This window comes from Pantherophis guttatus, chromosome 6, assembly GCF_059756535.1.
Source record: "Pantherophis guttatus breed Tessera chromosome 6, ASM5975653v1, whole genome shotgun sequence".
Taxonomy (NCBI): domain Eukaryota; kingdom Metazoa; phylum Chordata; class Lepidosauria; order Squamata; family Colubridae; genus Pantherophis; species Pantherophis guttatus.
Window position 1 is genome coordinate 3,939,918 of NC_142068.1, and position 23,132 is coordinate 3,963,049.

General features: G+C 47.3%; 1 protein-coding gene across 3 annotated transcripts in view; it reads right to left on the minus strand.

The window, feature by feature from the left end:
* Positions 1–4,914: 4,914 nt before the first annotated feature.
* Positions 4,915–23,132, minus strand: part of NMUR1 (neuromedin U receptor 1) — a 79,879-nt gene continuing 61,661 nt past the window's right edge. For all 3 annotated transcript variants that reach the window (XM_060684934.2, XM_060684935.2, XM_087872021.1), the window contains 2 exons: positions 12,750–13,723; positions 4,915–6,483 (listed from right to left, as the gene is read on the minus strand). In XM_060684934.2, the coding sequence (XP_060540917.2) occupies positions 6,083–6,483; positions 12,750–13,723 (1,375 nt within the window). In that variant the 3' untranslated portion in view covers positions 4,915–6,082. The remainder of the gene's footprint in view (positions 6,484–12,749; positions 13,724–23,132) is intronic.

A 23,132-nucleotide genomic window follows, 5' to 3' on the forward strand; every position in this document is an offset into this window, starting at 1 on the left:
CATTGGCGAGCTTCCCAGCTGGCTTCAATAGGGGATACCGGATTCACTTAGCGACGGCAGGTGATTCGCTTAAGAAATGTGCCCAGAAAAGGCCGTGAAATGAGGCAGAACTCACTTAACGACTGCTTTGCTCTGCAAGAGAAATTTTGGGCTCAATCGTGGTCGTAAGTTGAGGACTTCTTGTACGAAAAGGTAGGCAAGGTAATGAAAAGCCAAATGGGAAAAAAAAATGGCTTACGTGTGTCTGCCTGTGTGAAATCCCGGGTGCTACTAAATGAAAACGTCCTTCTTTAATTAAGATATATTTCTTCAACCCGATTGCATTGAAATCACCTTGAGGCTATCTGAAACACACCGGAGGCGTTAGATAATAAAATGCGCTTTATTACTTTTATTTATTGCTCGGTGAGCAATTGTGAATCAACCAAGCCAAGGTGAAGGAAAGCAAGAGAAATATTTGTATTTTCTCTTACTGGTTGGGAATGGGTGAAAATTCCAAAGGGGACACCTGAGGAATACAGCGGTTCCTCAATTTACGATCACAGTTCAACCCCAAATATTTATTTATTTATTGGTTCGATTTATATGCCGCCCTTCTCCGGAGACTCAGGGCGGCTTACAATACGTTAAGCAATAGCCTTCATACTTTTGTATATACCTGCTTAGTAGGGCTTTCGCCCCCCCCCCCAGCAGTGCTCTTTTTTATACAAAGTCAGCTTAATGCCCCCCACAAACCGGGTCCTCATTTTACCTACCTCGAAAGGATGGAAGGCTGAGTCAACTTTGAGCCTGGTGAGATTTGAACTCGCAATAATTGCAGGCAGCTGGTGCTAGTTAACAGCACTTTAATCTGCTGCGCCACCAAGGCTCTATCTAATATTGAGATAGATGTTAAGTAGGTTTTGCCCAGAGGTGAAATCTGAACCGGTTTACTACTGGTTCGCTGGCTGCGCATGTGTGCCATGTGCCAAAGGCGTGCTATGCGCACACATGCACTGTGCACACAAAATCCAAGCTGTGCATGTGCAAGCACAGTGCACGCCAAAAGGAGACTTGGGAAGGTAAGTAGAACAGCGCAAGGGGGGGGGATGATCAGCTGTGCGCGCGATCATCGGAACCTTTTTTTACCCTTTAAAAGCATTTTTTTACTACCGGCTTGGGCAAATAGGTAGTAAAAAAAATGCTTTAAAAAAGTAAAAAAAAAAAAAAAAAAGGCTCCAGCGATCGTGCGGCACAGCTGTGATTGTCGGAGCCTTTTTAAAAACTTTTTTAAAGCATTTTTTACTACCTATTCGCCGAACCGGTAGTAAAAAAAATGCCTAAAAAGTAAAAACAAAACAAAACAAAAGTTCCGACGATCAGCTGAGCGACTCGCGATCATTGGAACTTTTAAAAAAAAACCTTTTAAAGCATTTTTAACTTTAAAACTTTAATTTTAGCAAAAAATGCTAAAAAAGTTAAAAAGAAAGTTCCAACGATCGCGTCGCTCAGCTGATCATCGGAACTTTTCTTTTTACATTTTTTACTACCAGTTCAGCGAACCAGTAGCATTTTTTACTACCGGTTTGGGCGAACCAGCCTGAACTGGTAGCATTTCAGCCCTGATTTTGCCCCATTTTATGACATTTCTTGCCACCGTTGTTAAGCGAATCACTGTAGTTGTTTAGTAAAGGTAGTCCTTGATGTACGACTACAGCTGAGCCCCAATGTTTTGTTGCTAAGGGAGATATTAGTTCAGGGAATTTGCTCCATTCTACGACCCTTCTTGTCATCGTTGTTAAGTGAATCACAGCCGTTGTTCAATTAGGAACATGGTTGTTAAATGAATCTGGCTTCCCTGTTGTCTTGTGCCTTTGCTAAAGGCCACAAAAGGAGATCACGTGACCCCAGGACAATGGTCATAAATGCGAGTCGGTGGCCAAGCATCTAAATTTTGATCACATGACTATGGGGATGCTATAGCGGTCGTTAAGTGTGAAAAACGATCATAAGTCACTTTTTCCAGTGCCGTTGTCCCTTCAAATGGTCACTGAATGAAGTGTTGTAAGTCAAGGACTACCTGTAATACGGTTGTTAAGTGAATCTGACTTCCCCGTTGACTTTGCTTGTCCGAAGGTCGCGTAAGGGGATCGTGTGACCCCGGGACGCAGCAACCGTCATAAATATGAGTCAGTTACCACGTGTCCGAATTTTGATCATGCAACCATGGGGCTGCTGCAAGGGTCGTGAGTGTGAAATACTTCCTTAGGATTTAACGGTCCTAAGTCGCTTATGTCTTAACTGTTAGCAAACAATTTGTTGTAAGTCAAGGACTGTCCGTAAAGGAAGAACAACACAATTTTCACAGGAAGAGTAATTTATTCTTTATGCCATGGCAGCCATCTTCTCTGACCTTGGAGTCGTAAGCCAAAATATCAGGACTCTGTCCCCAAACTGCTTAGATTCCCTTAAGCATGTTCATACCTCACCTTTAATCCAGTTTAAGGGTCTATCGCAATGATGGCTAACCTTTTTGCGATCGCATGCCAGGAGGGGGGGGGGGCTGCGCACGCCCATACCCACACCCATAATTCTGTTGTGGCTTCGTTACCTGAGCCTGTGTCATCGGCAGGAGAGGACTCCGAGAGTGAAGGAGAGGAGTTGGCAAGGCCTCCCTCTCCAGGACCCTCCTCTCTGGCAATGCCTTCGGTGTCCGCCGAAGGGCAAGAGATAGGGCCGGGGCCAAGCACGTCCACGCAGCCACAGATGGACAGTGATGAGGGTAATGAGTCTTGGCTGGATCCACACCAGCGTCGCAGAGAAAAGGCGTGCCTGAGATTAGGCTGAGTCACTGGACCACTCCCCACAAGTTATAAAAGGGAGCGTGGTGGCCAGTCAAACCTTGTGACGAACAAAGCTGAAAGCTTCCACGCCATTCTGCATTGCCGGACTTTTTGCTATAGACTTTGCTGGATTATCTCTGGACTTGATTGACTCCGTAATTATTGAGCTGTTTCTTTTGATGTACCAGAAGTGGGGAGAAGTTATCTCTCCTCTTTGTAACTAATAAACTCCTGGCAGGCAGCCACTAGGTTGTTGCCAAGGTCCGTTATCATAAGGAAAACGATTTTGCCGGCTGGTTTGGTCTTTAACTCTTGAACGTCTGTTGGTGTGTGTGCGTGTGGTTGGGGACAGAACAAATTCTATGCGCCCTGCCTCCACATGACCCCCCCGCTCCTGGCATGCGATGGCATGGTAGGCCTGTTTTTTGCTCTCCCCAGCCTCCAGAGCCTTTCTAGGAGTCTGGGGAGGGCAAAAACGGCCTTCCCCACCTCCCTGGAGGCCCTCCGGAGGCGAAAACGGGTCATTTTCAGCCTCCGGGGGTGGGGAAGGCCATTTTCGCCCTCCCCAGACTCCTAGAAAGGCTCCGGAGGCTGGGGAGAGAGAAAAACGGGCCTTCCCCACCACCACCCGAGGCCCTCCGGAGGCAGGAAACAGCTTGTTTCCCTACTCTGATGGGCCCAGAAGGCCCGAAAATCAGAGCTGACCTCGCGTCCCCACCAATATGGCGACGCATGCCACCTGTTCGCCATCACGGGTCTAGCGGTTGCATTCACACAATCTGCTGTGCTTGGTTAGATTAAAGCCGGATCGCCGCTGTTACTAGCTACTGTATGAACTTGGTTTGTTGTGGACGGTCCAATCTATGGAGCTGTTGTGGCTCCGTTGCCTGAGCCTGGGCTATCGACAGATGCAGACTCTGAGAGTGAGGGAGAGGAGTTGGCAAGGCCTCCCTCTCCAGGACCCTCCTCTCTGGCACTGCCTCCGGAGGACACCGAAGGCCAAGAGATAGGCCCAGAGCCAAGCACGTCCCCACAGCCACAGGTGGACAGTGACGAAGGAGATAAGTACTGGCTGGACCCTCAGCAGAGGCGCAGGGAGAAGCGTGCGCAGCAGAGGGGAAGACGTGCCAGAGATTACCTGAGTCACTGGACCACACCCCACAGGGTATAAAGGTGGGTGAGGTGGCCGGTTCAGTTTGTGACGAGCAAAAACTGGAAATAATCCATGATCTCTGCGTTACTGGACTTTGCCTGCTTTATTGGACTGCATTTGGATTAATCCTTGTATTGTTGAAACTCTGCCTGTTTTATCAGAATGCTTGCAGTCTAATCTTTGTTTTGTGTGAGTAAAGTCTGAATTGGCAGCTAGCCACTGGGTTGCTGCCAGCTTTATCTTCAAAGAGTTTTGTCGTGTGGCTTATTAACTCCGGGCCGTCTGTGGGGGTCCGTGTGTGGTACGGGGACAGAACAGGAGCGAATCCAGAAAATGGCTCCCTCCAGAAGTTGTGGGAGCTCCATCATTGGGGGTTTTTAAAGTAGAGACTAGACAGCCCTTTGTCCAGTGATGGGATTCAAATAATTTAACAACCGGTTCTCTGCCCTAATGACCAGCTGGGTGGGCGTGGCCATGGTGGGCGTGGCCATGGTGGGCGTGGCCATGATGGTGTGACAGGCAGCACTTGGCTTCCTGCATCCCCAGGGACCAAAAACAGGCCACAAGGGGGAGGGGGATGGGGATACGCCACCCACCCCTGCGCCCGTTTTGGGCCTAGTAGGCCTCTCTGCAGCCTCCTGGGAGTAAAAACGGGCTGCTGGGGGGGCACACTGCCCCCCCGCGCCCCATTGTGGGCCTACCTGGGAGCCAAAATGGGGCATGTGGGAACTGCTGGAAGGGGCGGGGTGGGGAGGGGCAGAGCCAACCAGCAATTTAACTACCGGTTCTTCCGTACCAGCTCAAACCGGCCCGAACCGGCTGAATCCCATCACTGCCTTTGTCCGGAATGGTATAGGGTCTCCTGCCTGACCAGGAGGTTGGACTAGAAGACCTCCAAGCTCCCTTCCAGCTCTGTTAATCTGTACAGGTAGTCCTCGATTTATGACATTTTAAATTTTTATTAAGTTATAAGGTATTATAAAATACAAAAGCAAATAAGAGGACAGTGAGGGGGAAGGGAAAAGAGGAGAGAAAAGTGAGGAAGGATAGGGAAAGAAAAAGAAAAAAAAAACCCATTGACTTCCGACTCTCTCTGTTACAGTAGAATAAGGCATGGACCACAAATCACAACTTTTTGTTTTACCGTAATAGTGTGAACCAGCCATTTCTATAAAAATCTATCAATCTAATCTGTAAAACCCAAAATTAAGAGTTACATTCTTTTCCACCGCAAGCACAAAGTTCAGAAGCAGTTTCCACGTGGAAACAAAAGTACTTGTATTCTTTTCTTTAAGCAAAGTAGTCAGTTTTTGCCATTGCAGGCCAACTCCATCAGCTTCTGCAACCGTCCTTCCGTAGTAGGAATCGAAGGTAGTCCTCGACTTATGACCACAACTGAGTCCAAAAATCTCCATGGCTAAGCAAGACAGTTGTTAAGTGGAGTTCTGCTCCATTTGATGACTTTTCTTGTCACGGTTGTTAAGTGAATCACTGCCGTTGTTAAATGAGTAACCCGGTTGTTAAGCGAATCCGGCTTCTCCATTGAGTTTGTTTGTCAGAAGGTCGCAAAAAGGGGGGTGACTTGACCCCCCCAGGACGCTGCAACATAAATGAGCCAATTTGCAAGCATCCAAATTTTGCAAGCATCTGGCCATAAGTATGGAAAATGGCCATAAGTCCGTGTTTTCAGCGCCGTCGTAACTTTGAATGATCCCTAAATGAACTGTTGTAAGTCGACGACCACCTGTATCACAATAACAGAGTTGGAAGGGACCTTGGAGGTCTTCTAGTCCAACCCCCTGCTAAGGCAGGAAACCCTCTACCCTTTTCAGACAAATGGCTGTCCGAAAGTCGTCAAACTCCTGGGGACACGGCAACCGTCGTAAATATGAGTCAGTTGCCAAGGGTCTGAATTTTGATCACAGGACCAAGGTGTATGCGACAACGGTCGTTAAGTGTGGAAAACGGTCATGAGTCACTTTTTTTCAATGCCGTCGTAAGTTTGAACAGTCACTAAACGAACTCGAGGACTTCCCGTAATTCTCACCACAAGCTTTTAGCTCCTGGCATGAAGGCCGCCAAGGAGACCGACCCGTTGGGAAAGCCCTCAGAGATACGGGTCTTCTCGTTCAGCCATGTTGTCTCCTGCAGGGCCCCCTTCGTTGTCCTCCATGTCAGACAGGGGCAGCCCATGGCTTCCTGGGACGTGCTCCAAAACGGTGCTGCGGACGGTGGTGCGCAGGCTGCTGGGCGAGCGCTTGTGGGACCTCCATTTCTGGGACCGCCTGTGGCACATCACGTCCTTGAACATCTCGCGGAAGCGGCTGGACATCAGGTTGTAGAGGATGGGGTTGGCGGCCGAGCTCAGGTAGAAGAAGACCCCCGAGAGGATGTGAACGTACTGGAACATGCGTTGCATCTGGTCCGTCCAGTGAGTGACGAAGCTCCAGACGAGACGGTCGGTGTGGAAGGGGGCCCAGCAGATGCCAAACACGACCACCAGCATGACTGAGGGGGAGAAGGACGGGAAAGCAAAGTTAGAGACAGAGGATCCTTTGGGTCGATTGGCTGATTGGACAGAAGGTCCTCCCGTTCTAGCCGATCGACGGAGAAGAATCGAAAAGAATAGAAATAATAGCTTGGGATTGAACTGACGGATCCTTGGGGCTCTCTGAGCTTGGCAGTTTTCTTGCAGATATTTCATTAAGATCAAGGTAAAGGTTCCTCTCGGACATCTGTGCTAGTCGTTCCTGACTCTAGGGGGCGCTGCTCACCTCTGTTTCAAAGCCGAAAAGCCAGCGCTGTCCGAAGACGTCTCCGTGGTCATGTGGCCGGCATGACTCAACGCCAAAGGCGCACAGAACACTGTTCCCTTCCCACCAAAGGTGGTCCCTGTTTTTCTACTTGCATTTTTTACCTGCTTTCGAACTGCTAGGTTGGCAGAAGCTGGGACAAGTCACGGGAGCTCACCCCGTTACGCGCCACTAGGGATTCGAACCGCCAAACTGCCGACCTTTCGATCGACAAGCTCAGCGTCTTAGCCACTGAGCCACCGCGTCCCTCACAGACGCGGTGAAATGAATTTGGTAATGAAAAAACATTTCATTACCAAACTAGAAAACATCATCAGTGCTAGGAGGGAGTGGGGTTTGTGGAGAGGAGGAGGAGGAGGAGGAGGAGGAGGAGGAGGAGGAGGAGGAGGAGGAGGAGGAGGAGAAGAAGGATGACGACTGTGGAGACTTTGGTACTCTGTGAGCTTGGCTGTTTCTTGCAGACATTTCATTACCCAGTTAGGTAACATCATCAGTGCTAGAAGGGAAGAGGGTTTGCTCCCTGTTTATATATAAGTGTGTTGCCCTGTCAGTTGGCAACTCAAAGAATGTAATAGTAAACAACAATCTCATCAAGGAACTACAAAGAATTACTAAGAACATTTGCACTGACATTGACAGCGCTAGCCACTACCGTATTTCCCCGAAAATAAGACCCTGTCTTATATTTTTTTGAACCCCGAAATAAGCGCTTGACCTTATTTTCAAGGAGGTCTTATTATTTTGGGGCGCATAGAGCAAGACGGGGCTCCTCTTGCCGTCTTACCTGATTTCCAGCTCTGTCTCCCTAACCCTAACCAGAGGAAATGGCGGGGACCATGCATGCGTTTAAATATTTTCGGGGAGGGCTTATTTTTGGGGAAATACGGTAGTATATAAAAAGAGAACAAACCCCACTCCCTTCTGGAACTGATGATGTTCCCTAGTTGGGTCATGAAACGTTTGCAAGAAAACAGCCAAGGACCCCACCGCCCTCCTTCCTCTTCCTCTTCCTCCTCGTCCCCTTCTCCTCCTCTCCGCAAATCTCACTCCTTCTAGCACTGATAAGGTTACTTAGATAGGTCATGAAACGTCTGCAAAAAACAACCAAGCTCAGAGAGCACCAAGGACCCCGCAGCCCTCCTTCCTCTTCCTCTCCTCAAATTCCACCCCCTTCAAGCACTGATGATGTTCCCTAGTTGGGTCATGAAACTTTTGCAAGAAAACCACTCAGCTCAGAGAGCACCAAGGACCTTCCAAAGGTAGATAAAATCAGGACTTGCATCGAGATCCGGAAAAAGAGAAGGTTCTCTCCTACGCATTGTAACATTAAAGGGGAGACCGAGTGGCGAAACAGTGAAAGTGCTTAGTTACCATCAAGGAGATACGGGTTCTAATCCTCTAATTCCTTCGGTTCGTATATAATCTTGGGCTATTTTCTTCAATTGTGCTCACACTCTTTGTGTGTTGTGCAACCTGTTTGTCGGTTTGCGGCTCTCTGCATTGGGCAATTTCAGAAGATAGATTGATCGATGTATTTTTTTAAAATATTTGTTTATTTATGTAAGTATTAAATTTCAAAACCGCTCATCAATCTCGCAGAGGGACTCCCTCCGGGGGACACTGAGGGTTATTAAAGCTGGTAATTCAATTACCAGGTTCAGCTTGTCGTTCGAGCTTAACCGGGATGTAGGCTGTGAAAATGTCAAGACCTTTTGCAGTGTTGCATTTTTGCATTTGCTAACCGCCTCTAATTTTCTGCCTGATTGCAATATTTCTGTCAGCACTTCAAGCTGCATTTACTCTAGTGCTGACATAAGAAGGAGAGGCGGAGGCGTCTGGAAAGGGACGTTTGACTTTTCACCTACTTATTTTCCCTGGAGATAATATCCCCTAGGAGATGGGATGGGAGAGGGGAAATTCCTTTGAGCTGGAGCAGTAGATTAGGGGTAGAGTGACTTGGAAGATGGCCAATGAGTGCAGGGGAGTGGGGAACGGAAAGGGAGGGTTTTGGGTCTGGAAGTCAATGTTGGCTACGATGGAGTCGGAGTTAGAATGTCGTGCTTAATAAATGGGAGTTTTTCTTCAAAGACTTTGTTTGAAATGCAATTTATTTGAGACGACCTCGAAACCTGACAATTTCATTTTGTTGCCGTTTCTTCCCTCCTGAGGAGGGGAAAATCAATTGTAGGGGGTGAAAGATGATTCAAGCAAGTGAACAGTTCTCGGCGTGTACTTGAAAGGGCTCTTCAAATCAGCTGCTTTGCTCTCCTGCTGAAATGTACGCTTAACAGAATGACCGTGTTGGAAGCGACCTTGGAGGTCTTCTAGTCCAACCCCCTGCTCAAGCCAGGGGTCGGCAACCTTAAAACTCAAAGAGCCACAAAGGTCTTAACCGGAAGCTCCCGTTCAATTCTAGAGCCGACCGGAAGTCCGGTTCCCCCACCACAGAGTCTCCTCCTAGCATGGCGTCCTTTTTCCTCTGCCGACTGGAAGTCCAGTTCCCCCACCATAGAGTCTCCTCCTAGAGCAACATCCTTTTTCCTCTATCTGTCCTAACCGAAAGCCCTATCAACTGTGGAGCCGACCAGCAACAGGGAGCTGCAGCAGAGGAATGAAAGAGCCACATGCGGCTCCAGAGCTGCGGGTTGCTGACCCCTGCCCTAGATCAGAGGCACCCAATCTTTGGGGCATCAAGGACTGGTTCTGTGTAGAGAGTTTTTTCCGCAGATCTGCATCCTCATGGATGGGGTTTCGCTTGTTTGCGCGGACTGGTTTTTGGCATGTCGTTGTTGTGGCCTGCCAGCGGCAGCCAATTCAGACAGTGAGGGGGTTGGGGAGGAACGTGGGCCAGTCCTGGAGTCTGGGGAAGGCTCGGATGAGGGCTCTGAGTCAGAGGCAGAGAGGGGGCAAAGGGCATCTGGTAGTTCTTTGCTGCCTCCGGAGTCTGACATCAGCGAGGCAAAAGAACGGCGGGAACCTGTTCCCAATGTGCGCATGCACAGAGCTGCCAGGAGACAGGAACAAATAAGGAAACAGGGTCGACTTGGGAGTAAGGCTTGGAGATGATTGGCCCCTCCCATAAGACATAAAAGAGAAGCGAACAGGAAGTGAGCTTTTGCAAGAAGCAATTAGTTCATCTGGTCGGTAAAAGCTGTGGAAAAGTTCCATTTGACTCTGTGCTAAGTTTGGCCTTGCCCTGCCTGTGGCAATTAGTTCTCTGGCAGCATTCCAAGGGAGATAAGGTGGGTGTTTGTAAACACTCCCCTGCAAGACTGTTTGAGAAGCCTTTCGGACTGGGAATGACAATAATTCACAGCCACATGAATTAAAGAGGTTTGCCAGGACTAAGATTGCGCTGTATACTTTCTAGGGAAGCCTAGGTCAGAACAGACATGACCCGGTGCCAGTCCATGGAACAGGGCTTGGGGACCCCTGTCCTAGAAAATTCCAGACAAATGGCTGCCCAATCTCTTTTTAAAAACCCACAACTTCTTGTGGCAAGCAGTTTCACTGGTTAATTGTTCTCACTGTCAAGAAAGTTGTCCTTATTTCTAGGTTGCTTCTCTCCTTGATCAGTTTCCATCCATTGCTCCTTGTCCTGCCTTCGGGTACTTTAAAGAATAGAGTTTCCTGCCTAAACAGGGGGTTGGACTAGAAGACCTCTAAGGTCCCTTCCAACTCTGTTATTCTATTTCTATTTCTTTGTGGCAACCCCTCAAATACTGGAACACTGCTATCATGTCACCCCCAAGTCCTTCTTTTCATTAAACTAGACAGACCCAATTCCTGCAACAGTTCATCATATGGTTTACCTTCCAGCCCATTACAGGTAGGCCTCGACTTATGTCGTAAAATGGGGCAAAACTTAACAAATCCTCACTTAACCGCCTACATTTTGGGCTCCGTTGTGGTCGTAAGTAGAGGACTACCTGCAATCATCTTTGTTGAACTTCTCTGTACTTTTTTCTAGAGTTTCAACATTTTTTTTATATCACGGCGACCAGTGGTGAAATTCAAAAATTTTCCCTTACCGGTTCTCTGGGCGTGGCTTGGTGGGCGTGGCTTGGTGGTGGCGGTCATGTGACTGGGTGGGCGTGGCCTTTTTTTTTTTTTTTTACTTTTTAAGCATTCTTTAACTAAAAAAAGTTTTTAAAAGTTCCGACGATCAGCTGTGACAATCAGCTGTGCCCGCGATCGTCGGAATCTTTTTAAAAACTTTTTTAAAGCATTTTTTTACTACCGGTTCAGGCAAATAGGTAGTAAAAAATGCTTTAAAAAGTAAAAAAAAAAAAAAGGTTCCAACAATCAGCTGTGACAATCAGCTGTGCCACGCGATCGTCGTTTTTTTTTAACTTTTTTAAAGCATTGTTTTACTACCTATTCGCCCAAACTGGTAGCATTTTTTACTACCAATTTGGGCGAACCGGCCAGAACCGGTAGCATTTCACCCCTGACAGCGACCGAATTTGGGTTCAGAATTGGATGCATTTCATTAATGGACATATTTGTCTGCCTCCGCAATCAAATGGACTCTTAGTGACTTTTTTTTTATTTTTTTATTTTTTATTTATATGCCGCCCTTCTCTGGAGACTCAGGGCGGCTTACAATGCGTTAAGCAATAGTCTTCATACTTTTGTATATTTTATACAAATTCAGCTTATTGCCCCCACAAACTGGGTCCTCATTTAACCTACCTTAGAATTGTTGGAAGGCTGAGTCAACCTTGAGCCTGGTAAGATTCGAACCTGCAGAAATTGCAGGCAGCTGTGTTAATGACAGGGTGCATTAAACCACTGTACTACCAAGGCTCCTTAAGACTTCATTTTGAAAATGCAATACGAACGGACCCCGTGTGAATATTAAAACGGAGCTATAAAAATAGAAAGAGGATAAGTGCTTTGCATGCATTTGCATTCAATAATACTTAAGAGCAGTGGATTATGGGCGCTGAAGCTTTGCGGCGAATTGCTAATCAGTTCTGCCCTCTGATCTTGTACTCACAATTTTTCTCCTTCCTTTTTGTGGCTTGCTGAGGTTTTATGCTGCTCAGAATCAAGTTTTTGGCATGCTTTGGAACTGAATAAACAGGTTAGAAGAGGAATAGATAAAATACTGGAGGAAATATAGGCAATCCTCGACTTACACTTCACTTAGTGACAGCTCAAAGTTACAACATCACTGAAAAAAGTGACTTACGACTATTTTTCACACGTGATCATTGCAGCATCCCTCTGGTCACGCGATTTACATTTGGATGCTTTTGACAACGGATTCACATTTACGACGGTTGCAACGTCCCGGGGTCAGGCGATCCCTTTTTGCGACCTTCTGACGAGCAAAGTCAACGGGTGAAGCCAGATTCGCTTAACGACCGTGTGACTAATTGAACAGCTGCGGTGTTTCACGTAACAAATGTGGCGAGAAAAGTGATAAAAAGGGGACCAACTCCCTTAACGAAGGTTTCGCTCAGCAACATAAATTTTGGGCTCAACTGTGGTCGTAACTCAAGGACTACCTGTAATACAGATTGTCCTTGATTTATGACATTTTAGGAGCAGAATTTCTACTGCTAAGGAATTCTTGAGTGAATTGCTAAGCGGGCCATGCTCAGTTTTACAACTTTATTTGGCATGGTTGTTAAGCGAATCGCGCAGTCGTTAAGCAAATCCAGCTTCCCCCATCGACTTGGCTGGTGTGAAGCCTGCTGGAAAGTTTTTTACGTGCTTTCAAACTGCTAGGTTGGCAGAAGCTGGGACAAGTAACGGGAGCTCACACCGTTACGCGGCACTAGGGACTCGAACCGCTGAACTGCCGACCTTTCGATCGACAAGCTCAGCGTCTTAGCCACTGAGCCACTGCGTCCCATTTTCTTCCCTACGTCAACCCAAATTGGAAGCCTCTTCAGACGCCCAACTCTGGGTTCTAGATACTTGGGGGGGGGGGCTTCCCCTTCAACTTACACAACATATTGGTCACCTGCCTCCGCCGAGCTTTCTTCTGTTGGAGGCGGACGCTGTGGTAGTCGGAGTGGCTTCCCGTTTTGGCCTCCAGGGCCTCCAGCAGCTTCTCCTTCCGCAGCTGCAGGCCGATGAGCAGATACAGGACGCTGATGACAGCCATGGGGATGAAGAAGAAGATGATGGTCGTGACCTGGATGAGGAGGTTGTAGACCAAGGGCGACTTCACCAGAGTGCAGGTATCCGAATCGGGAACTACACCCCATCCGGGCACGTAGAGAGTCTGTATCCCGTGTAGGCTGGTGTTCGGGATGGAACAGATGACGGAGAAGATCCAAACCATGAGGATGACCTTCTGGGCGTGGTTCTTGGTCACCACGTACTTGGCTTTGAGCGGGTGGACCACGGCAATGTAGCGTTCCACGCTGAGGGCCGTCACGTTGAGGATGGACGCGAAGCAGACGGCCTCGAAGAGCAGGGTCTTGAAGCAGCAGCCCCCGGCTCCTAAGAGGAAGGGGTAGTTGCTCCACATCTCGTAGATCTCCAACGGCATGCCGAGGAGGAGCACCAGGAGATCCGAGATGGCCAAGCTGAACAGGTAATAGTTGGTGGGAGTCCGCATGACGCGGTGCTGGACGATCACCAGGCAAGTGATAATATTGCCTACGGCCCCCACCACAAAAATCAGCAGGTAAGTAGTGCAGATGGGGATGAAGAAACCCGACCGGCGGGGACCCAAGTATCTCACGCGCAGTTCCTCGGCCGTCATGTTCAGCAGCTCGGGGTTGAAGGGACTCAGTTTGTCCTCCGGCGTGCTGCCATTGATCGAGTCTCCAGAAGCCGCCGGGCCCGGCAGCTCCATGGGGAGGTGGCGAATTGGAAGTCCAGCTTGGAGCAGTTGGCCGAAGATGGCAGTCGTTAAGGGAAACATGCGGTCATTAAGCGAATTTGGGTCTCCCCCTCTCCGTTGAATCAGGCTGGAGAAAGAGAAGAGAAGTAGTTAGCAAGCTGTGGGGATGGAGTGGAGGGGGGACAAGTCCGAAGGCCAGTTTTTAGGATATACGTAGGCAGGGAGTCCTCGATTTACGACCGCAATTGAGGACAACATTTCTCTTATCGATAGCAATAGCACTTAGACTTATATACCGCTTCACAGTGCTTTCCAGCCCTCTCCAAGCAGTTTACAGAATCAGCCTCTTGTCCCCAACAATCTTATTTTACCGACCTTAGAAGGATGGAAGGCTGAGTCAACCTTGAGCCTGGTGAGATTTGAACTGCCAAATTGCAGGCAGCCGCCAGGCAGCAGAAGTAGCCTGCGGTACTGCGTTTTATGCATTCTCTTGCTCAATGAAACATTTCTTAAGTGAGCTTTGCCTCGTTTTGCGACATTTCTTGCCACCGTTGTTAAGTGAACCGCTGCAGTTGTTCAGTTAGTAACACGGTTGTTAAGCGAATCTGGCTTCCCTGCTGACTTTGCTTGTCAGAAGGTCGCAAAAGGGGATCACGTGACCCCAGGGACACTGCCACCGTCATAAATAGGAGTCAGTTGCCAGGTGTCTGAATTTTGAACATGTGACCATGGGGGAGGATGCTGCAATGGTCGTAAGCGTGAAAAACGGTCATAAGTCCCTTTTTTCAATATTGTTGTAACTTTGAACAGTCACTAAATGAACTGTTGTAAGTCGAGGACTACCTGTATCACAATAACAGAGTAGGAAGGGACCTTGGAGGTCTTCTTGTCCAACCCCCTGCTAAGGCAGGAAACCCTATAGTACTGTTTCAGACAAATGGCTGTCCAGTCTCTTCTTAAAAGCCTCCAGTGATGACGCACCCACAACTTCTGGAGGCAAGCAGTTCCACTGGTTAATTGTTCTCGCTGTCAGAAAATTTCCCCGTGATCACAACTTGTGGGGTTTCTTTGGCCAGTTTCCAGTAAAGCATAAAATAACACCCAGTGGGGAAAAATAGGATCCATTTAAAGATCCTGTGATTTGCTTAACAACCATGCAGTTCACTGAACCACCATCTAAAAAAGTGTCATAAAATCAGTTCGACTCAACTCACAACTATAACTCTATGATGAAAATTCCGCTTCCAACGGTAGTTGTAAGTCAAGGATACTGCTGACCAACCTCCTCTGCAGGAAGTCCTTGGTTACAAAGATTCGTTTAGTGACCGCCAGAGTGGTGGGATTCAAATAATTTAACAACCGGTTTTCTGCCCTAATGACCGGCTGGGTGGGTGTGGCCATGGTGGGTGTGGCCAGGGGGTGTGACAGGCAGCACTCCGCCTCCTGCACCCCCCTGGGAGCAAAAACGGGCTGTGGAGACAATGCTGCAGCTCCCTGCGTCCCGTTTTGGGCCTAGTAGGTCTCCCTGCACTTACCTATGAGCCAAAATGGGGGGTGTGGGGATTTCTGGGAGAGGAGGGGAGGGGCCAACCAGCTATTTAATAACTGGTTCGGCCAAAGTGGTGCAAACCGGTTGAATCCCACCACTGTTCTGTCCCCGTCTCACACACGCACACAAACAGACAGCCGGGGGTTAAATAAACTGGCAGACAACCAATTCTTCCGATAAGAAGCTTGGCAGCAATCCAGTAGCTGCTTGCCAAGAACTTTACTCATAAACAAAATACCCACAGTCAAGAATTGTCCAGTTCGTAAAATAAATCCAAGGCCGATAATGTTGTTTCCAAAGATGCAATGTGACTCGATAGTAGTTAGTTTTGTCCGTCACAGAGTCTGAATGGCCACCACGCACCCTTTTATATCCTGTGGGGTTTGGTCCAGTGACTCAGCCTAATCTCGGGCATGCCTTTTCTTCTGTTGCGCGCGCTTATCTGTGTGACACTGGCGTGGATCCAGCCAAGACTTATCTCCCTCATCACTGTCCATCTGTGGCTGCGTGGACGTGCTTGGCCCCGGCCCTATCTCTTGCCCTTCGGCGAACACCGAAGGCATTGCCAGAGAGGAGGGTCCTGGAGAGGGAGACCTTGCCAACTCCTCTCCTTCACTCTCGGAGTCCTCTCCTGCCGATGACACAGGCTCAGGTAACGGAGTCACAACAACCACTGATGACTGCTCAAAGTTACAATGGAAAAGTGACTTGTGATCATTTTTCACACCCGTTACAACATCCCCATGGTCGCATGATTGAAATTTGGATGCTTGGCCACTGGCTGATATTTAGGACGGTTTCAGTGTTGTGTGATCGCCATTTGCAACCTTCCCAGCCAGCTTTTGACAAGCACAAGTCAATGGGGGGAGGGTGTCCAAATTCACTTAATGACGGCATGATTCGCTTAACAACTATGGCAAAAAAAAAGAGAGATCATAAATGGGACACAACTCACTGAACAATTGTTTTGCTTAGCAATGGAAATTTGGAGGGGTTAGTTGTGGTTGTAAGTCGAGGACTACCTACAGCCAATTTCCTGTAATGCTGGCAACGGTCCCCATTTTGCAAAGTAAAAAAAGAATAAATTCTTCTTTTTTTTCCTGTGCCATATCCGTCATCGGACGTTGGTGATCCATGTTGGCGATCCTATTTTTATCAACGGTCAGGGAAGAAATTTGAACCCCACACGTTACTTGCTTTTCCAAATTAAACAGACCAATATCAAAGTGCTTGAAATGATCCACGTATAATTTCTTTTGTGCATAAAATTTTCCCGCAGAAAAAAATGCCATTGCTTGTTATTATTTTCATGGCATTAAAAAGTGGACATGTGGCGATTTTCAATAAAATATTAATTCCCCCAACCAAAGGGGAAGAGAGACGGAATTGCAAGCTGCTGCTTGTTAAAAAAAATACACGCAGCTCTTTATTTTAGCCAGTTGGGAAATTAGGAAAAGAAGAGAAAATAAAAATTGAAAGTCAAATAAACACAGTTTTATTACCAGGACTGATCTAATTCTTTTGCAGAAGATTGAAATTTACTATTTTTTAGAGAAAAAGCACAGAAATGAAACTGATGCCTAAATAAACGGAACAATGTGCAATTTAGGTGCAATAAATGTATGATTATCATTTGCAATGAAATTTAACTGAATGGCATTAATTGCCACAGCAGGACACAATGAAATTGTCGTGATTGAACATCTGGTCAAAATTAGCAAGTGCCCAACAATTTCCATTTCTTTGAAACTCTATTTCTCCCCAATTTAAGATCATAAGAAGCGAGAACAGTCGTAACGGGAGATTAAAAACTCACCGTAATTGTACAATTCAAAAACCCCGAATCTTATGATTCCAGGGAACTAACGAAAAAAGACACAAAATGGGGATGTTTTAAGCGAGACATTTGTGAAGTAAGTTTTGCCCTGCTTTACGATCTTTCTTGTCCTGGTTGTTAAGTGAATCATCACAGCTGTTAAATTAGGAATGATGTTGTTAAGTGAATCCAGCTCCCCCGTTGACTTTGCTTGTCAGAAGGTCACAAAAGGGGCCACGGGACACTGCAACCGTTGTAAGTATGAGTCGGTGGCCAAAAGTGTCTGAATTTTGATCACGTGCCCATGGGGAGGCTGCAATGGTTGTAAGGGTGAAAAACGGTCGTAACTCAAGTTTTTTCAGCGCCGTTGTAACTTTGAACGGTCACTAAATGAACTGTTGTAAGTCGAGTAGTGTAGTATAGTGTAGGAGATGGATCGCCAGGTGGGAGGGGCTGCATTCCAGAGGAGGAAGAGGCAACTCAGCCCAGAGATCGTGTGTGAGAGAATGAGGGTGAAGACAACTCCTTCCTAACAGTCCCCAGAGAATATTGCAGATTCAGATTAAAGTCGAGTCTTCAGCATGGCAATATTTTTTTTTTTCTGTAGGTGTGAAACAATAAAGATCTCAGCTTGGAAGAATCGCCATGTGTCATTCCTGGTTTGAGAAGAGGGGGTCAACCCAGTGGTGGGATTCAGCCGGTTCGAGCCGGTTCGGGTAAACCGGTTGTTAAATTGCTGGCTGGCCCTGCCCCTTCCTGGAGACACCACGTGCCCTGTTTTGGCTCCCAGGAGGCTGCAGGGAGGCCTCCTAGGCCCAAAATGGAGCACAGGGGAGTGTGGCACCCCCCCCGGCCGTTTTTGCTCCTAGGAGGCTGCAGGGAGGCCTACTAGGCCCAAAATGGAGCCTGGGGGGCGCCCCCCCCGTGGCCTGTTTTTGCTCCCAGAGGGTTGCAGAAGGCTGAATGCTGCCTGTCACACTCCCTGGCCACGCCCACCATGGCCACACCCACCCAGCCGGTCATTAGGGCAAAAAACCGGTTGTTACATTATTTGAATCCCACCACTCTGGCGGTCACTAAACGAATCTTTGTAACCAAGGACTTCCTGCTCAGGAGATTGGCTAGCAGTATCCTTGACTTACAACTACCTTGGAAGTGGAATTTTCATCATAAGTTATGTCTGTCACACACCCCTAGCCACGCCCACCAAAACAAAATAATTCTCTCAATTATTATGGCAGTTGGAATGCCAAGGACATTCCAACTGCCGGTTGGCCAGAGGAGGAGGAAAGGAGTAACCAGGCAACCAGCCCATACCCAGATTGGACAATGTGATTTATTTTGGGGGAGAAAAGGGAGACTTTCACTTCCCCCCCACCCCCAAGTTTTTTAATTTTTTTAATTAAAAATAACAAATCAATGCGGGAACAGCGTGGCACCTGGGTGTCATAAATTCTAATACAAATAAAACTAATCAGGTTAATCATAATCATTGCATTCAATCCAGTGGTGAAATGTAAAATTTGTTACTACCGGTTCTGTGGGCGTGGCTTGGTGGTGGTGGGGTTAATATGACTGGGTGGGCGTGGCCAACTTTTTTTTTTTTTACTTTTAAAAGCTTCTGAGGATTCCAGCTGAGCCGCAAGATCATCAGAGGCTTTTTTTTTAACTTTTAAAAGCATTTTTTCTGCAACCTCTTCAGCCAAAGAGGTTGTAGAAAAAATGCTTTTAAAAGCCTCTGATGATTCCAGCTGAGCCGCGCAATCATCAGAGGCTTTTTTTTTTACTTTTAAATTAAAAGCATTTTTTGGCCGAAGAGTTTATAGAAAAAAATGCTTTTAAAAGTAAAAAAAAAATAAAAAAGCCTCTGATGACCGTGCGGCTCAGCTGGGCATGGGGGTGGGGGCCCGCAGGGATTTTTGCTACCGGTTCTCCGAACCACCCGCCTCCATCGCTACCGGATCGGGTGATCTGGTCCAAACTGGGAGCATTTCACCCCTGCCCTGAACATATCGTCATCTCCACTGTCTTGACAATGATTCCCAGTTATTTCCAGGATATTCCAAGGAACTCGTTCTCTGGATCTAGCCGCAGATCCATTCTCTTTCCCTTCTCCTATTTCTCCAAACTTTATCAAGCATATCTGGGATAATTATCAAGAGTAACTGACTCTAGCCAGGGTCGATTTAATGTGCTACTTTTTCTAAATACTTTACTGATTAGAAAAAAGTCTCACTGGCTTGTTAAAAAAGTAGAATGAAAGTCATCTTCCTTTAATTTTAGCTGTACCCCGGAGTTCCAACTCTCCGTGTATTTGTGTGTGTTTGTGTATCTGTGTGTGTACAGCACTTTTTAATATTTTTTGAAATCCTAGGTGGAATAGATCTGATCAATGACTTGGCCATAATTTCAAACAGTGGATCATTTGCCAGAGTTATTTTTTTAATCAAGAGAGCAGAGAACATTTGGAGATGGTTTAATGTCTTCGCTGATCAATCATTGAAAAATCCAGATGAGTCTTTTATAAAAAGTTGTGTGGAAACACCGTTCTTTTTCTCTGCAGTCATTGATCCCTTCCTTTTGCACGTTAGTGTCTTTATGTATTGTTTCATGCTGTCTTCTTTATCTTAATTGTCACGAGTAGCAATTCAAGATAAAGAGCAAGTTAGAAGGCATGACAAAAACTCCTTAATTGTACAACATCTGGAATGACTTCATCATAGTTTCAGTTCAGCAACTGAATCCTAGACTCAGCCAAGTGCAAAAACGCCAGAGAATTCCTGGAAGCTTGCTTGGCATGCAGACAAATCAGCCATCAACAGTCACATAAAGATAAGCAACATTTACCCAACATCCAAAAGAAATAATCAAAAAGCCAAAAGGAAATAAAAAGATTAAAACACCTCCTTACAAGCACCCAGATAAGCAGAAATTAACACTAAGATTAATACTAAACCCATGATGGTGAACCTATGGCACGCATGCCACAGGTGGCACACGGAGACATATCTACGGGCATGTGAGCTGTTACCCTAGTTCAGCTCCAGCGTGCATGTGCGTGCCAGCCAGCTGATTTTTGGCTGGCCCCACCCACACCGCCCCTCCCCTCACAGGAGTCTCCATGCAGCCCATTTTGGATGCCAAGTAAGTACAGGGGTCGGCATTTTTGGCCTTTGCAGGGTCTCCGAGGAGGTGGGGGAGGCTGTTTTCACCCTCCCCAGGCTCCAAGAAAGCCTCTGGAGCCTGGAGAGGGTGAAAAACGGGCTTACTGGGCCCACCGGAAAGTCGGGAAACGGGCTGTTTCTGGCCTCCAGAGGGCCTCCGGTGGGGGGGTGCTGTTTTTGCCCTCCCCAGGCTCCAAGAAAGTCTCTGGAGCCTGGGGAGGGCGAATAACAGGCCTACCGGGCCCACTGGAAGTCGGGAAATGGGCTCTTTCTGGCCTCTGGAGGCTTCAGGGAGGCCTGCTAGGCCCAAAATGGGGCGCACGGGGGGCGGGGGGGCGGAAGGTCGTGCATGCATTTGAGGTGGGGAGGGGTGTGGGGGGCATTGAATTATGGGTGTGTGCATATGCACGTGCGACCACCCCCGCTCCCCGCGCTTTTGGCACGCAGCGGCAAAAAGGTTAGCCATCACTGTACTAGACCAACAATAAAAAACACCTTTTAAATAATACCCTTATCAAGGACCAACCAACTTAGATAAACAATCAAACGGTAAACAACAGCTTAATCAAAGAACCACCAAGAATTTCCCACCAACACTGACAGAGCAAGCCACTAGTATATAAACAGGGAGCAAAACCCACTTCCTTCTAGCACTGATGACATTACTTAGTTGGGTCATGAAACGTCTGCAAGAAAACCATCAAGCTCAGACTCAAAGGTGTTTTTTCTAACCATGACCTTGATGATTGAGAATCTCCATAGACATCCAGCTCAGAAAGAGTCTTGTGGCCCGCCATGCAAGCTATGGATTAAGAATCTAACCTGTATATATTGCCCTGTCCAAAGGGGAGAATGTTAGGATATGGTTTGAGCCTAACAAGTTGTCCAGGCAATATATGTGTTCTGTGACTTTAATATGAATATGTATTGTGTGACTTTAAAGTTTTACTGCTGATTCATTGTAATGCTGAGTCATGCTGTAATTAGATAATCACTAGTTGTGAATGTATTTGAGAAAGGTACTGTAAAGTATTCAGTTGATGATAAGCTACCATTGTGTGAGGAGTTGCTATCATTGTGCTATCATCGTTTGGATGGATGTGCTACCATCGTGGTTTGTTACCAGAGTGAGTTTGTTATTCTAACCAACTACTGTTTGTGTGGGAAGAAGAGTTTTTGTATCACTGGACTGATTTAACTGGCAAAGACTTGGATTGATTTAAAGACTATGAGATTGTTTTTTCACTATAAAGGAAACTTTTGATAAACCAGTTTGCACATCTCTTATTCATTTCTCTCAGCAACGTTTCTCTGTGCTCTACACTCTGCTGGTTGGTAACACAACAACAATATCCTTAACAAGCGGCCTGGGTGGATCGTGGCTGATCCCGACAAGGAGGCTGGTGTGGGGTCGCGCCAGCAGCCAGCGCAGCCGGCGCTCGCATCGGACAGCGAGGAGGCTGAAGAGGATGTGGTGCCAGAGGCAGAGAGACTCAGCCAGGGCCTTCAGAACCTCCAGAGGCTCCTTCAAGTGGAGAGAGCGAAGTGGAGGAGCCTCTCCTCAATGCTCGAGCACCCAGGGCTGCCAAAAGGCAGGAGTGGCTACTCAGGAGGAGGAGGTTTCCTCGAGAGTAAGGTTTGAAGATAATTGGCCACTCCCTTAGCCTATTTAAATCGCATGCAGTTAGTAATTTCTTTCTGGAAACAACGTGTAATTATTACAGAGCATTTTTGAAGAGTGAGTGTCTTATCGTATCTTGTTTTCTGGGCTGGTTGCCAACCTTTGCTGGACTTTGTTTATTCTTGGTACGTTATAAATTTGATAAGGACTGTTGGTGTGTGTCACAATCCTTGGGAATCCGGAGCTGGGGCAGAACAGAGAGCACCAAGGAGCCTGTAGTTCAGCCCTGAGCTAGATGACCTCCCAAGGTCCCTTCTAACTGCATCTTTCTATGTTCTGAATATTCTCTTCTATAGGTGAGTGAGTTGCAATTCAGGGATGCAATCGCCAAAGCTCGGTAAATGATTTTTTTCTAAGTACATACCAGGAAGAATAGTTAAGTAGTCCACATATTTCCTCAGCTGGCTGCCTTATCCTTTCTACACAGGTGTTTCTTACCTGCAAAAAGGAGATCCACACCATTACCTCCTGGCCATCAAACATGATGGTATCTTTGAGGCCCAATCACACTTTCCTTTCTCTTCGAAACCAGCCATTCGTGTCACCCAATTTGAACGGCATTCATTCCAACCCTGCGTAACATTTCCCTGAAGTCGCACCTATGTTTTCCCATTATCATCCTTCACTGAACATGCCACAGTCGGCAAAAACAGCTGTGAGAAGAATGTCGCATGCCCAAAGATGGAAGGATACAGGGAGGAGTGGGGTTCAAAAATTTTAGCAACCGGTTTTCTGCGCCGTTGCTGGGTGGGCGTGGCCATGGTGGGCGTGGCCTACTCGGCCTCCTGCACCACGGAGAGGGCTCTGGAGGCTTTCTTCGAGCCTCCAGAAGGGTGAAAACGGCCACCCTTGGACTCCAGAGGCCGGAAATGGGTCCGTTTCCGGACTTCCGGGAGGTCCATTTTTCACCCTCCCAGAGCCTCCGCGTGGGTGCTGCACTTACCTGGCATCCGAAACTGGCCGCGTGGAGACTCCTGGGAGGGGAAGGGCAAGGTGGGCGGAGCCAGCCAGTCCTTGCAACTACCGGTTCGGCGAACCAGATGTAAAATTAGCATCCAGTTTACCCGAACCGGTCAGAACCAGCTGAATCCCACCCCTGAATACAGGTAATCCTTGACTTACAACCGTTCATTTAGTGACTGTTCGGAGTTCCAAAGCACTGAAAAAAATGACTTAGGGGCTGTTTTTCACAGTTACAACCACTGCAACATCCCCCGTAGTCACGTGATCATAACCGACTTTGCTTGTCAGAAGGTTGCAAACGGGGATCACATGACTGATTCATATTTATGACGGCTGCAGTGTCCTGAAGTCATGTGATTTCCC